Here is a 17,539-nt window from a genome sequence, read left to right as displayed (position 1 = left end):
AGATAAACTTTCAATCACATGTTTTCCAAGTCAATAATTTGTTGCATCTGAACAAAAATTAAGTATGGTAGAAAATTAAAACTGATAAAATCATTTAAATTTTTTTAGATTATTCATTACCCAGCTCTATAAAGTGTAATTGCTTGAAAGCACAGATTCTTGGGTCATGATGGGTATGATCAAATTAAAGGCTTTGGATATGTAGTGGACATGGGAGTCTGATCTGGTTTGTTTATAAGCAAACGTTCAAATTTTGGAGCACCTATTTTAAAGAAAATGTTTGCAAGTTGAAATTGAAGAGACTCAACTGAAGAGCAATACCTATTGTAGAATAATTATAGTAGATTAGAACTCATGCCTGTTGTTCATTGTATTTCTGAAATCTGTAACAGAACAGCAAGTTAGGTATTTGTATTTTTACAATATCTATTACCACTCATACTACCTTAAAGATGTCCACTTTTAAGGCAAGGGAGAGAACCTTTTTTATGACAGGGTACACAAAACGGCTTATGTATAACTTCAAAAAAAGTAATGCCCTGTGTCTTCCAGATGAAAGCATATATTTTACTTGGATGTTATCCTCAGTCTTGTATTAATATTCTAAACTTGTGGATTTCTTTCATACAGAAATCAGGTGTTCTTTCAGTGATTTGTTTGCTTTATTATATTGACACTTTTTTGGATGTACTATAATGGTTTTCTTTATGTCCATCAGTCGGTTGATGCATTCATCTATCCGTCATCCATCGGTTACTGGTTACTGTATATCAGGGGTCTGAAACATATGGCCCAGGGCTGCATGCAGCCTGCCAAGCCATATCCTGTGGCCCGCAAAATGATTGGCATCACAAGGTGTCATGAGAGATAACAAAGGTGGTGCAGCCTTTGGGCCATCGAAGATGCCCTCATGCTGCACTCGGGGAGGCTTGAGTTTGAGACCCCCTGCTGTATATCATGAATGCCATCACCTGAGGTAGAGTGAACATACATGTTTTGATGTTTTAGGATAATGAGTAGATGACAGTGACCCAGGGAAGGAGGGGCAGGGGTCAAAGGTGATGTTTAGTAAGTAATATTGACTTAATATTGGTTGAGAGTGGTGAGCACAAATAAAATGCAAAATATTTGTTATGGCTTTCATCTCTGAAGTGCATTAGGTCTACTTGTCATAGACCAGAAGAACTGATGGGATGGTCTGTTGTCCATTGTCCATCAGTCTGTTAGTAGTTTTGCTACTTAAATTTCATGCAGGTTTGCCATGAAACTTTACACTCACATTCATCCCTTGATCTAGTTGGTCCTTATTGATGCTGCTTAGACATCCAGTCTTGAAAATCTTATGACTACTTCTGAACAAAGGACATTAACACAGGGTTTTCGCCAGAAATATTTTTATATTGTCTAGTTGGTCCTGAATGAAAATGGTGCCAACCGTATATCCAGCCATCTTGGAATCTTGTTAGCAGTACTCCGCATGACTGGACAGTCATAACATGTTTTTATATATTAAAACACTTCTGTTTATGTCTGCTTGGTCCTACTGGTACCTATTAGACTTTCAGTATGCCTGCCACAGTGGCTATCTTGCAGATCTTTGCACTATTTCTCCTGAATGAAAAGTCATAACAGCCTGGAATTTTATTAAAAGTTTTAAGACTTTTATTATGTCTAATTGATCATAAAGGAAAATGGTGTCATTCTGACTTCTGATATGACTTCCACAGTGGCCATCTTGAAAATCTTATAACTAATTCTCCTAGATGGCTGGTCAAATTGACATTATGCATTCACCAAAAGACATCTTGTGATGTCTAGTAGGTACTAAATAGAAATGTTGCCAATGTGATATTGAATATGGCCACCATGACATTCATCTTGAGACTTGTGTTATTGTTGCTTCTCCAAAATGGAAAGTAATATCAACATGGGTTTCCACAAAAGATTTCTTATGATGCCTTGTTGATCATCAGTGAAAATGATTGACATCCAGTATGGCCACGGCAGCAGCTAATTAGAAAATGTTGTTATTGCTGAAGAATATTGAAGATGGTTTCAACACTCTGAAATTAAATGGAAGAAATAGTCTTGACTTGAATTCCTTGAAATTCTTATCTGCCATTTGAGCATCAGTTCATTTGAGGGACTCCTGTTTATTATGTTTTCATTTATTCTTTCAGTGATAATAATGATGCAGATGTGGAAAGTTTAGAGAATGACTGGATTATGACAGTCAGAGTTAAAGACATCCTTCATATGAACGGTGGCCCTGATAAGGAACCAGGTGTAAGTTTGTACCAAAGTCAGAATGATTATTGTTTTTTGGCCTGTTGATGTACCGTTCTGCATGCTAGATGGAAAGGTATTGTCAATGCTGCTTGCTTACCTGCCTTATGCACTTCCTGTCTGAAGCACAAGGTGAAAAGTGATCTGTGAGAATATTTAAGCATGATATTTTTCCTGATAAAATACAGATTTCAAGACAGGTTTGATTTCTGCAGTAAAGTAACTGAAGAAATTACTTGAGTTAACTCCCTTTATGTAACACAGATGCACAAAAATTACTCAAAATTGCCCGATTTATTGCTGTATAATACTCGTGAAGCTACAAAGGTAGCCCGAAACCACATTTTAATGAATCTCCTCATATTGCATGTTCATTTAAACAAGTGTCAACCAGTACCATGAATTTACAAAAAACCTCCACTTGCATGCTCACTTAAATACGTATAAACTTGGGCTACATATTGATAAATCTCTTATACTTCTAGACTTTGGTCCCATATTTATGAACCTCCTGAACTTGTGTGCTCACTCAAACAAGTGTATACTTGGGCTTGGTATTCACAGATTTCATCAAATTGTTTGAGCACTCGAACAAATATAGACCCAGGCTTTGTATTTAGCAATTTCATCTTGTGTGTGTGTGTGCACACCTCAACAAGTACCATGAATCTCCTGAACTTGTTTGCTCTCTCCAACAAGTGCGATCCAGGTCCTATATTCGTAAATCTCAACTTGGTTGCCCACTCCAACAAGTGGGACCCAAGCCCCATATTAATGAATCTCCTTTACTTGTTTGCCCACTTCAACAAGTGGGACCCAAGCCCAATATTAATGAATCTCCTTGTTTGCACCATTTTCTCAAATCTCTGTAACGTGTGTATACTCCATTTTTAAATTATCCATGTCATATTTTTGTTAAATTGGCACAAAATAAATGATACATATTTAACAGATATCTGTATTTAAATGTATTACCACTTAGAAATTTTTGGTATTTTAGTTGATTTATGTATTTTAAGGTATACAAATTTTCAGTGTGAGTGTGCATTTAATTTGAGGAATTTCATGAATATACTGCCAATGTGCGGGCAGTATTTGGTCTCTCTCAAGCAGAACAAAAATCTTATCCCTTGATGACTTGTTATATTATGTAATAGCAAATCGGGGGGCTAAACCTGGCATATTGTTATACTGTTAACAGTTCACCCACTATATTAATGACATTTTGTGCAAATGGAAACTAAATACCAGTCATACCCTTAATACCATGCAGAAAATTTTCATGCAAGGACTTGCAAAAATGGCTGATTTTTACAGGAATTTATGCATTTACTTTTGTCTGCTTTATCTTGTTTTCTGTTAAAAGATTAAAGATGATCAGATCTCTTTTTGCTAGCTAAGTAGTTTTGGCTTATGAATTGATGCTGTCAGTCTGTGTTAATCCATCTGGCATCAGCACTGAGGTTAGGGTTTGCATGTTGGTCTTTTTCTCAGACACTTTTGTCTGTAGAACCACATGTCTTGGTATGTAAATGATTGTATGAAAGTACCATAAGCATCATTAAAAACTAGGTCATTGACCTATATTTCATGGTTCAGTGATTTGATAAGCAGAGGTTCTCTTGGTTAGGGTTTACATTTAGCACAGATTCTCTGAGATTTGTTTGGAGAATCATGTAACTTTATGTGAAGAACCATGATGAAGAGTACCACACCCATTATTCAGAACTAGGTCACTGTAACATGTGTCCCACCAGAATGACCTAGGTTAAAGTTTTTAATTTAGCTTAGTTTCTCATACACTATTGCTTGAATAGTAATCTAACTTGCTATGTAGATGTATCATGAAGAGTACTAAACCCTAAAATAAAAACAAGGTCACTGTAATCTATCTCTTACCCTAACGAATATTGTTAAACAGTTTTATACTTTGCATCTCAAGCACTATTTCCCACAGTCATGTAATTTTATTGACATATCATTAAAGAATATCACGTCATTCAGTAAAAGCTAGATCACTTTGTCCTGTATTACATGCTCCAGTGATCTGCGTTAACCATTGAATGTTGCTCAGTTTCTTAGACACTTTTATTGTAGAGTGCTATTGGTGGTTATCTTCTTTCAGGCCATCAGATTTATCAAACACTGATCATAAGACAGATTATTATGTTATGTTGTCCATCATCTGTCTGTTACTCATTTTGTTTCCTATCAGTACCTTGAGATTTTATCATCTTTAGTTGCCAGACTTTGTGGATGGCTTGTGAAAGAAAACAATGAAATAAGAAATGTGATACCTCAAGAAATTTTTTGTGAAATTTGATGCACCATATGCCCACCATGTAGGCTTTCTGTTACGGGGAAACTGATGTGATCTTAATATCTGTTTGTTTCTGTAAAAATTAGCTAACAAGTAATTAATAACAGGACACATCCGCAATGCTTCTATATATAACAGCTCGTTACTTGGGAATAGATATTTGCACTGAATTGCAAAAGAAGATACATACCAACCTGAACATTTCTGACTTACTTTGGGTTGCTAGGGCCCTTAGATATATAAAACTGTATAATTTTAAATGCTGGCCATCAAGGCAGATTGTATCATGTCCACTCGTTGTTTTGGAGCATCATTTCTTAGCGCAAGACAGGCTGTATATGGCGGTCAGTATAACTGGTGGAGGATGTCTCTGGGAAACCCCCAGTAAGAACCACCAACCAACAGGAAGCTACTGTCATCTTTCTCACATACCAACATTGGCTTGGCCCAAGACTTGAACCCACATGGACAGAGGTGAGATGGCAGTGATTTGTAAAGTTGAGCACTTTAGACCACTCTGCCAGCCCAGGGCACCTGTCCATTCATCCATTTCATCTGTCTGTTCCCTACTTCAATTTTGCACAGTAAGTCAAGTTCTCTATATCTGCCATGACCAAACTTTATAAGTAGCTTAACAACCAGGGTCAGATGGATTCAAGAAGTAAATGGTTTCAACAAAATAACTTGAGTTCCATGCTTCAGACAATAGTGAAACTTGGTGGATGGCTTGCATTTAAGACAAGAAAGGCACCTGTTGATTAGATAGTCAAAAGGTCCAAGGTTAAGGTCACAGAGAGAAAAAGGAAAAATAGTTTCTGCATAATAACTTGCATTTTGTGTCTTGTACCTTGACTATTTTTGTGGGATTGCTTGCATTTAAGATGAGAAGTACACATGGATTTTGGACTTAACGTCAAGTGTCCAAACAGTTAAAAAGGGTTTTATATAAAAGATGTCTAAAAATAATATATATGCTACATGGCAAGCACATGATATACCACTAGGGTATTGCTATACCATTTCCTGGTTTGTTTCTGTAATATCCCGTTCTTACTGAATAACCTGTCTATGCTAAATTGACATGTTGTGATTTGAAACACTATAACTATACAAGACATTTTTTTAATGAAATTAAAGCAAACTTCCAACTAAAAGCAGTTCAAAAATATTTTCTGAGTTAATTCAGATTCAGGTTTATGATATTTTTTGTAAAATGTTTTAGAACAAGTTCTGTAATCTGTCTAGGTTTGTATAACATTTGTATACTCCTTGTTTATGGTAGCAGCCAAGTAGGGAATATAGTATTACCCTTGTCTGTCTGGCCATCCATTCTTTCATCACACCATGGTTAGTTTTTCAGTTAGGTCAGTTATAAAGCACTGCAATGATCCATTGGTCAATTTTGGTTTTAAATACTTGACTGCGGCATCAAAAGGTTGACATTGTTTTAACTAATGCTTGTATCCACTTACAAGGCCATAAGATCAGAGATACAGCTCACAGCAAGGAAAGTAGCATTTGCTTCAGACAAGACAATAAATTTCAAATCTCAGTACAAGGTGATGTTATTTTACTTGAGCCTTTCAGACATTATCAATTTTCCTGGATGTAGAACAGGATTTGTGGCAACAATGAAATCTCACTGTCAGTATCATAAATGCCATTATTTTAGAAGCATATCAAAGAACATAATAAACAAATTATGTAAGACTCTGCACCAGGTGTCACTATCATAAATGCCATTATTATAAGAAGCATTGAAGGAATGTAATATATGAATAATGTGACACTCACCATCAGGTGTATCATAAATGCTGTTATTATTAGATGCACATAAAGGAATTTAATTTGCAACAAAAACGTTGATTTTCTTCTTGTCACTTTGTAATGGCACCTGCGGTGACATCATTTGCTACGTTAATGTTTTCATTGTTTTAGTTCTCCATAAAAGATTCTGAAAGTCATATTTTCTTCATCAGTTGCTCTATTTTCATTGATCTTTGGTACCATATATACTTGCTTATAAGATGAATCCATTCTGCCATTGTATAACGCACCAGCAGATCTGGGTCTGTGCAGTTTGTTAGGAGTAATCGGTACAACAAACAACATAGAATCTTATCTGCATCAGTTGCTGTATTCGCATTAGTTTTTGGTTCAGTATTGCTAATGTCTTAAGTGCAAATGTCCAGGCCCTCCAATTTTCCACACACCATATTTCTATTTTTTTAAAATAACTTTCAACAGTTAATAGAATTTCCAGATGCTTAGTACATTTTTTACATTTAATGGAAAGTACAAATTTAATTTGGAATGGAAACTATTGTATGTTTCTTCCCATGCTTATAAAAGTGTGATCATAAGAAATGACCATTGGACCTTGGAGATGACCATTAGCCTCTGACTTTGATTACCAAACTTAACAGCCTTTGTTTCTCTAACCCATCTAGCTTTTTAAAAAATATTTTTCTGAGATTTTTTTTTCCAAACACTTTTGGTATTCTTGCCTTATCTGAACAGTTTCTAATCATGAACCAATATGCAGAATGGGCTAAAATAATGTTACTTTCAGGTCATACTTCATTAAGAATCAAACTATTCTTCGTTTGCTATATAGAGGCCAAAATATTTCAAGAATGAGCCCCATTAGTGCTGTTTACCATCATTTTTGTTTTGCCCCTATAGGCAGATGCATATAAAGGGGTATACCCCTATAGGCAGATGCATATAAAGGGGTATACCACTCTTACCAGTAAACGTAACTTGATTGGAAACATGGTGTGTCTAACATCTATATCTTATTTCGAATGTCAGTATATTTATCCAAACAGAAAGAAAAATACCAGAACTGCAACCAGTATTTTATTTTTGTAAAAGAAAACACCAAACATGTTATCATATAAGTTCTTTATTTGCTAAAAAGAGAATGTAATGCAGCCTAGTTTTACCTAGCACACTTCTGCTTTGATGATTGAACATACTAGATTATGAGAACACAATAAAGATTTTAATTTTCAGACAAGATATTCTGGATAAATTAGAATTTTCATTTGCACACCAGTTACCTGAATAGCAAGAAGAGTAATTATCTCTTAATATCCGAAAAGTTGGATGACTAACAGTATGTACCAAAGGTTATTACCCTGATATGCCAGGCTTCCCCCGTTTTGCCAAATTCATAAAACCATAGAAAACCCTTGAGAAAAAATTAATCCACATGTCTTCCTGCATGCTGTTGTTTGCTTGTGTTACTTTTCTCCCTTTCTGTGCATGTTTTAGAACCTGAAAACAAATGTGATATCCAGTTATCCCCTTCCAAGGCAGGGTGACGGAGGAGGAGGGGATATAGAAATCAATAGAGCAGTCAGACTGCCTCCTAATAAAGCACGAGCTCCACCAGTTCCTGTTCCAAATGTCAATAATAACATAGTAAGTCACTCAGATGATACTGTTGGTTACTCGTATTCTTGTATCCTTACCTGTTTATTCTGTTTGTCAAATTTGGGGATGATGTATAATTTGTTGGTGATACTTTAAGCATGATATAGTTAGATGGATTTCAATGCCTTCATGGCAGTGGCATAATTTTCATTCTCTTTTGCCAATTATAGTTAATATTGCTGATACTAATAACACAAAAATTAGTAACAGTAATAAATCCACTTTTCCTTTAAAGGATATAATAAATACAGTATGATCCTGCGATAGCGCGCTCCATTATAACACAAATTCGGATATAACATACTATTGGTGTTGCTCTCGAAATTTCATATATTTGTATTTTTCTTGTACACAAAAAAAAAATCTTTCTTAAAAGTAAGTAAAAAATGTGAAAAGATATTATCATTTTGGGGAAGAGATTGTGTATGAAGAACACAAGACGATCATGGCGTGACTCCTGAAATTGTTTATGTATTTTTCTCGTACACGAAAAAAAAGTTTTTTCTTCTTAAAAGTGCGAAAAATAACATGCAAAAAGTTTATTCAGGGATCACGCGGGGCTTCACCAATATCACAAATTGCGATTATTTGTCCTAATTGGCAGCAAAATCTACCATCTGGCGATTTTTTCTTTCTTATTGGCAACATTGTTGGCTGTTTAAACTTGTATATACAACCATTGGTTTGGAGTTGAGAAATTCAGAGGTCCCATGAAAGGAAGCTGCAAACTTGATATAAAATGCACTAAAATTTATCTATTTTTATATAAACAAATTCTTTGTCCATATTGACAAACCATCTTAACAGTGCACTGTTACATCATAATCTGCTTATTTTGACATCTAGCACGAGTACTGAATGTTGTGAGATAATCCGCCTTTTTTTTTAGACATTTCTGGTTTGCGGAGATCAACCGGACGAGGCATTATCTCATAATCAATCTTTCATCGGATTTTTGGTCGCTCGCTAGTAATTAATATATTTACATAGACTGACATTTGTATGTGGATGATAAGTTAAATTCCTCTTCTTTTCACTCAGAATTAAATCCTTCAGAACTCAAATTTTTTATAGTAATCCTTGTCTTCAGACCAGAACATCTGCGTCTATCATCCGTTTACCCTTTTTTAAATTCCTGATGCATGAGTGGAAGGCAGCATCACTCCGCTACCACAAATGTAAAAAAATAAAATAAAAAGAAAACTAGATCTTGTTTGTTGGTCTATTCAGTAGGCTGGGAGGAACAGTAAATACAATCAACCAAACGATGGGCAATTCCTTTTTTAAAAATGTACCCAGATAAAATAGTTTGCTGAAATTTCAAAGAAATCAAATTACCTTTGAAGCACCGATTGTTTTGAAAACATACTAAGCAAATGAAAAAAAAAATCAGTCTCACTCTTACAATACAATTATCTGATGTTGCTGCCACAATAAGAAATGGGCATTTGTTTGGTTCTCCAAAGCTGTTCTTTAGCGGTGACTTCAATAGTACATGCACCCTTCATGAAAGAAAGCCAACACCAGTCTTCAATAAAAACAAAGAACATTTCTTCAGAGGAAGTCAGTTCCAAACTTAAATAAAAACAATGGAATCTGATGAAATGTTTCATTTTCCAACATGACTGGAACACATTTTCTGTACCATGAAAGTTTCCTTTTTGCTGGAAAAAAGTTTATACTTCCATAAACTACCAACAGCAGCTTAAAACATGCCGACTTGGAACGTACTGATTTGTAAATGTGCTTCATCATTTGTTACCTGACTGTGCTATTTTTTTCCCCACTGAATTCAGACCCATATGACCTGTGACAAAATTATTGAATATTTTAAATCTGTATGTGTGCTTTTTTTTGATGGAATTACTTGTATTGTTGATTTAATGTATGTGATGAGATTTGCAGGTGAGTACACGGTGTTGATACTCTATTTATACTATACATTTGACATGTATGTGTGTGTGTGTGTATATATATGTATGTATGTCTATGTCTATATATATATATATATATATATATATATATATATATATATATATATATATATATATATATATATATATATATATATATATATATATATATATATATATATAGATAGATAGATAGATAGATAGATAGATAGATAGATAGATAGATAGAAATACACGTGTATGCACCAATGCATGGTTATCTTAATAAAGTCAAATATATATGCCTTCTCTGTTTTCACTTCAGGTGTATTTCTCATTTAATATGCATCAATATAAGATGGTAACTGTGCCAATGAAGCACATATTTATGCGCCCACATTTATTACCTGTACATGCAACATTTTCTTAGGCTAACTGACTTGGTTGTTTATAACATGGTTCGGCCTATATGGCTCCTAACTACCATGCTATAGCTGGGTCATGCTGTAATTTGGTTTAAAAAAATGTTGTTACAGCAACAAAAAATGAAATGAAAACTGATCTTAGGTAAATTAGTGTCAGTTGAACCCTTCAGTCTTCAGTTTTTTCAGTACTTTGATTCATCAGAGCATCTTTTTCACATTCAGCTTTTCTTCCAGAAATTCTTTTTCACAAATAGGAAACTATCCTATCCATTTCTACAGATGTGAGAGGAATAGATTAAGTGGATAGTTGTGTTACTGGTTTTCTGGTTGTATTCCTCCAAAAACCTCATCTTCATCAGATCTCTAAATATTTTACTTATCAGTGGTAATATTAGCATGGGTTTCACCAAAAGATTCACTGGTTTTAATTTGTGGTATTGGTTGTGGATAAAAATTATCAACCACCAACATACTTAAACTTTTATGACAGAATTTTGAAACCAGACCTAACTGACCTTGGAGTAAGGTTGGAGGTAATTGCTTGCATTTTTTAAATACTTTGATCTAGCTTATGAGCACAGTGCAGACTTTATGTGCATTCCAGTGAACAAGTCTATGTTAACACTAACATTAATTTTAAGATCCTTTGTTTTGACTATGGGTTTTTGCTGTTCTGGCTTGAGTGCATAATAAAACTAGTTGGGATGGAATTTCATCAAATCCAGTTTGTGGACATATCTAATGAATACATTGAATTGTGCCACTTAAATAACTTCTGTTTCCCCAAAAAATTATTTAATAATAGATTTATCACGACTGGATACATAGATATATTTTGACATTGAGAAAAGTTGGATGATTTTCTTCCCGACCGCTCTATTGGCCTAGTGGTTAGAGTGTCCGCCTCAGATGCAGAAGGTTGTAGGTTCGAACCCCGACCAAGTCATACCAAAGACTTATAAAAATAGTGCTAGCAGCTGCTTCACATGGCACTCAGCATTAAGAGGTTAATGTTAGGACTGGTCTGCCTGGTGTCAGGATAATGTGACGGGGTGGGACATGTTGCTACATGTCTGTGGCATGATGCCCCTGTGCTAAACATCACTATTAACTGTCACAATGCAGACATCGTAGCGATATGACTGAATTCTTTTTCGAGCTGCATAAAAAATCCAAATCACACACACGTACACATTTTCTACCCATGATGACTGGTTCAATGGTCAATAGTCATGACAAAGAATTTTGTACTGCCCTTATCAGTTGTCTTGTGAACCTGTAAGCTTTGGCATGTAATAAAATATTTTTGTTGCCAAATTTGATGCTTTGGGCTTTCAATAAATATCAAAGATGGTTTCAGTACTCAGCAGTTAAAACGAAGAAATCATCTTAGCGTTGATTCCCAGAAATTATTTTCTGCCAGTAGGGCATCAGTCCTTTTAGTGCACTCTATTAGTTACATTCTTTCATGTTCCCATTTTCTTGGTCCAGTATATATATATATATATATATATATATATATATATATATATATATATATATATATATATATATATATATATATATATATATATAAAGATTTTAAAGAAAACATTGTCTCAGGTACAGCTTCAGTCACAGTAGGTAACACATGGTAAGTGGAAAAGCGTTTCAGATGTAAACAGTTTCTCTCCCATGTTGATGGAATTCTGTTTTTTAACAAAGGCGTTTGAGTTGTCCATAGTTTGGCTTTTTGGCATAAATGCAGGCTGGTGATTTATAACTAGATTAATTCAGTGGTAAAGGGCTTGTTATTTGCTAGGGTCCTTAGGTAGTGATATGCTGGATTGTAAGTTAATAGTCTTATAAGATTGTGAAATGATGCTCTCTTGACATTTTCATGCAATCTTCTTTGCCATTTTCTTAAATTGTGAACCTGACAAGTAAAATATATAAATTTAGAATGGCAAATAGCAAAAATTCAACAGTACTGTGTGTGCTTTCTTGTAAGTAATGCCCAGCTGCAAATGGCATAGACCTTGATCTGCTGTCACATAATGCACTGATACATCAGGGTCTATGTTATTTATTATGTTATTAGTCCTAACAAAGTAATTAGACCCAGTTCTGCTGGCACATTTTGCAGCAGCACATCTGAGGCTGTGCAATTTGCAGGTGGATCTGACTGATAAGTAAGTACATACAGTACATTTAAGGCATTTGTGTATATTCATTGTGAATGGGCAAAAAACAGCAGTGATCCTAAGGATACTTATTTTTCCTACCATATATAATCGCTTGTCAGTTGAGTTGAACTGCAAGCTTCATAGACCCAAATCTGCTGGCATATTATGCAACAGCATATCAGGGTCTGTTTTGTTTGTCATTGGACCAGATGGTTAGCTAGTATATGTTCATGTTTTGATCAACCAGATATTTTGTAGATACCTAATTATTCAATTAAACTAATTATATCATGCAAGCTATATTTAAGCATCATAACATTTTGTATGGTAAACTTGGTACATAAATGTCTTTATTTTATCAAATTTAAATTCTTCACTTAATTTCCAAATTAGTTTAGCTGGTGCCAGAATTATATTATTGTATACATTGACTTAAAGAGTAAGCAGATACACTGACTGGAAGAGTAAGCAAAATGTAAATCTGCTACGGTGTGTTAAATGCACACAAAAAAGGACGAAGGGAATTAATTTAGTGATTGCAACATGACATTTTGGATGTAGTAGTATATTCCTACACATTTAGAGACCTTCAGAGTGTATGGTATACATGCTTGTCCGGAGAAAAATGATTACATCAGAAAATAATAAATCAAGAGTCTGTTAGTCTTTATTTCAGGAAAACACCACCAAAAATGGAACATTTAAACAAAAACTGCTGAACAGAATTAGGCTATATTTGACAGAAAACATCCTGACCAAATTTGACAGAAAGCATCATGGCATAAAGGTCTTTCAGATGTGTTCAAATTGTACCAATCAGCCCTCTGATATGACCACCCTTACAAAAACTTGAAAAACCATTAGAAGACATCAGAAAGCACTCAGCAGAATTTACCAAGTTGATAGCATGGCACAGATTACTTCAATAAAAAAAATGCCAATCCATCATCACATATGGCTGCTATAACTTAAAAGTAGTAAAACCTTTTAGTCATTTCTCAAATGTACTAACAGAATTTAACCCACCTTGACAGAAAGCATCTACATATGAAGCACTTTTAACATCTCACAGATGATGCCAATCTGCCATTAAATATGGCTGCTTTTGCCGGAAAACTTTAATAACTTCTTTTAAAAAAGCCACACAAAAATATTTGACAGAATTACTAATAAATGAAAAATGTTGATACAACTTAATATCAAAACCCACTGTATGGAATTTGACTGACTTTCAAAAATTCAGTCCTGTCTTAAAGGACTTTAAGTATCAGACAAAGTGATGCAGATGTGCCATCAGATATCAATAAAGATACAAAACTGAGAGAAAGCTAGAAACATTTGTTTTCATAAGAAATGTACTCAACATCATTGGAAGAAATCTCAGCTGAAAGGATCCCACTGACTTGGATTTCTTGGCCAAGAGTGTTTGCATTTGTTTATTGGGCAGTTTCCTCCAGATGAGGGATCTCGGGGGACACTTAGGTCTTGTTTACAAAATTCATCCAGTTCGGCAGATTTGAAATTTTGTGTGAATAATTTTTATCATGATTTGATTTGAATCTCATTTGTTACTTGAACACGCATTTTATGCATGCATGTTTGTGGCTATCTTCCAAAGCCAACAGACAGATTTAGGTTAAGATTGACTGAATACAGGTTCTAGTCACAAATGTACATTCCTTTTTCAAGCCTCTAATGATTTTAGAGTATTTTATTTAAAAAAAATAGCTTCAGGCTTTAGCATTCTCTCCAAAAATAAAATGTCAGGGTCCTCAATTAGAAGTTATGGTTAAGATAATGGATTATGCTAGAGTCATGTTCATGCATACAGGGAGAATTCGCATGCATTTGGCAATAAAATGTACTAACCCATTCAGTCAGACATGCATTTGGCAAATAAATGTACTAACCCATTCAGTCAGGCATGCATTTGGCAATTAAATGTACTAACCCATTCAGTCAGGCATGCATTTGGCAATAAAATGTACTAACACATTCAGACATGCATTTGGCAATAAAAATGTACTAACCCATTCAGTCAGGCATGCATTTGGCAATAAAATGTACTAACCCATTCAGTCAGGCATGCATTGGGCAATACAGTGTTCTAACCCATTCAGTCAGGCATGCATTTGGCAATAAAACATACTAACCCATTCAGTCAGGCATGCATTAGGCAATTAAATGTACTAACCCATTCAGTCAGTTATGCATTGGGCAATAAAATGTACTCACCCATTCAGTCAGGCATACTATGCAGCTTCTTCTGTTCATTTTGCATGATATCTTCATAACCCTTGCAGCATCCCCAGACTGGTGCTATTAAAGCTGAAAGCATACAAGATATGAGACCCCCTGAATGGCCACCTCAGCAAGAACGACCAACTGTCCAGCCTCCAGTAAGTGCAGAACTCCTTTCTTCTAACTTTTAGTAGATGTTTTAGTTGGTAGAATGCTTGCATTGGTAGAGTTGATAGTTTACTATTTTATCACAACATAAACATAACATGAAGAGAAGATTTAAGACTGCTCTGATGGCCTAGTGGTTATAGCGTCCACCTCGGACGCAGGAGGTCATGGGTTCAATCCCTGGCCGAGTCATACCAAAGACTTAGGAAAATGGTACTAACAGCTGCCTCGCTTGGTGCTCAGCATTAAGAGGTTAGTGTTAGAACTGGTCGGCTTGGTGTCAGAATAATGTGACTGGGTGGGACATCATGCTACATGTCACACTGCAGACATTGTAGTGATATGACTGAAAAATTGTTAAAGCTACGTTAAGTTTCCAAATCACACTCACACACAGAAGATTTAAACTGTGAACAGTTGCAGCAGAAGGGTGCTGTATATGCTTGCTTACAAGTCTGGTCCATCTGGAAGCAGCATTGACCCTGATCTGCTATTATGTAAAGCACTAGCAGATATGGGTCTTTGACAACATATATCCTGATATGATGGTGTATTCTGTAATGGCAGATCAGGGCTTGTTTTGCTTCCAGTTGGACCCAACTTTAAAGTGAGTATATATGGTACTGCTGTATAATTTTCTAGCAGTCTCTTATTCTTTGTATGTTACTTATTACTGTATATGCTTACGTTTAATCCAGGTCCAACTGCCAATAACATAGACCTTTAACTTCCATTGTGCTGGCAGATCATGGTCTGTTGTTTGTTCTGCTGATTACTCTGGACAAACTGCAAAGACCCAGATCTTTTGGCTCATTATATCACAGCTGATCTGGGTCTTTGTAGTTTGCAGTTGAACCTGCCTTATTGTATGCAGAGCTCACTTAGAAACGGCCCTGTGCCTGGTGTGTATCACACATCATCGATCTTATATCATTTTTCTGTCCGTTTTTTTTTCAAATCTAATACAAACATGCAGTGATGTAAATATATGTAATATGCCGCCTTTGGTTGTCCTTTCCAGATAAATGTGAGTTTTACATTTTCCCCCAAGTTTCAGAAAACTGTAGTTATTGTTGCTTCACTTACATTTCTAAATGAGAAGACAAGCTAGTCTTGTAAAGAAAACTTGATGTTTATTGTATTTGGTCAATATAGAAAATAATGTCATTATTGGAGTGCACCTGTTCAGGTCAGTATCACAAGCAGTATGATTCAAAGAATTTTACTGTGCACATTTTTATTATTGCCTTGCATTTTCCATTTCATTTATGTATATTGTTATTATACTTTTTTTTACAGGAGTCTTATTATACACTGAAACAATTCACTGTTAGAAATGACAGTAACAATTACTGTGATAAACTGTATATTGATTAGTCTGTAAAATTCTATTCTGTTTCCTAACCAGTATCACCAGCTGCCTATACATAGCCGTTACGATTCAGCACCGGTCATTAGTGACTATAGAAAGGACCTTGTAAGTTCATTATCCCTTTCTATTCATTAACAAGAGTCATAATTATTCTGTATATGTTAACTGCAATTTAGTTTTAACAACAGCAGCAGCAGAAACTGTGGCAGCAGTATATATATGTTTCTACTGCACAACATGGCCTTATTTAAGTCATGTTTCATGTATCCATTTAACATTTATCAGATTTTATTTTCTCGCACTGTAACACTGTTCAAAGGAGCCAGTAGTGTGCTAATGCAGGTGTTGAACAAACTCTTAATCAATCAGCTATTGTAAAATATGAAGACTGACAAAATTGTCAGTTGGAGTATAATCATGTAAAAGGTGGTTGATTTTAACAATAGAAAATCAGTCTTGTGAAAGATTGACAATTTTAGCAGAAAAAATACAGTCATGTGAAAGCTTGACAATTTTAACAGGAGAAATAGTCAAATGAAAGCTTAACAATTGAAAAATTAATGATTTTACCAATCAGAATTCAGTTATATGAAACATTGTCCATGTTAACAACCGAAATACATTCTTGTGAAAGGTTGATGATTTTAATAACAAAAATATAGTCATGTGAAAGGCTGTTTTCTGTGACTGTTCTATTGCCCATTGTAAGTTGTCAAATCTTTCAATCTGTTAGTAACAGTTAAGCTTGGGAAAGGGTCAGATTTTGTCTGTGTCTATAGGTGACAGCTGAATGCAGGTTCACCTTTTAAACTCACACTGGCAATCTTGAATATTTTGTTATTACTACTTATCTTAAATGGAAGGGTATATTAAAAAGGGGGGGGGCTATGTTGTCCAGTTTATCCTATATGAAATGATGCCACTTAGACATCCACTATGGCATCCACAGTGGCCATCTTAAAGATCTTGTAATTACTTCTGCTGAATGAATGGTCATATGAACATGTGACTTCTTGCAATGTCTAGTTGGTTGTAATTGAGAATGGTGCCAGTCTGACCTTTAACTCATTAACCCCTGGCGCTGCGTTTACGTGGCAGGAGGTAGTAGCCTACTGCCAAGCTCTGTAGTGTCAAGGTCATGTATGATACACTAAAGTGGGTGGTATTATAGAAAGGTAGACAGATGTAGCTCTACAATGATAACAAATAATCTGGAAGTTCTAGTTGCA

The 17,539-nt window shown here is 35.1% G+C and overlaps 1 protein-coding gene across 8 annotated transcripts in view; it reads left to right on the top strand.

Moving 5' to 3' along the window:
- LOC149799417 (serine/threonine-protein kinase 24-like) overlaps nt 1-17,539 on the top strand; it is a 120,223-nt gene that overhangs the window by 63,766 nt on the left and 38,918 nt on the right. For 5 of the 8 annotated variants that reach the window (XM_089958760.1, XM_089958762.1, XM_089958764.1 and 2 more), the window contains exons 7-10: nt 2,181-2,286; nt 7,886-8,035; nt 14,833-14,928; nt 16,347-16,415. In XM_089958760.1, coding sequence (XP_089814886.1) covers nt 2,181-2,286; nt 7,886-8,035; nt 14,833-14,928; nt 16,347-16,415 — 421 coding nt within the window. The remainder of the gene's footprint in view (nt 1-2,180; nt 2,287-7,885; nt 8,036-14,832; nt 14,929-16,346; nt 16,416-17,539) is intronic. The other 3 variants (XM_089958766.1, XM_089958763.1, XM_089958767.1) reach the window with 2 other exon arrangements.

The sequence above is a fragment of the Sinohyriopsis cumingii genome, chromosome 5 (genome assembly GCF_028554795.1).
Source record: "Sinohyriopsis cumingii isolate HCF-2022 chromosome 5, ASM2855479v2, whole genome shotgun sequence".
Lineage (NCBI taxonomy): Eukaryota > Metazoa > Mollusca > Bivalvia > Unionida > Unionidae > Sinohyriopsis > Sinohyriopsis cumingii.
The sequence above is the reverse complement of the archived record's forward strand: the minus strand, read 5'-3'. Positions and strand labels throughout refer to the sequence as shown.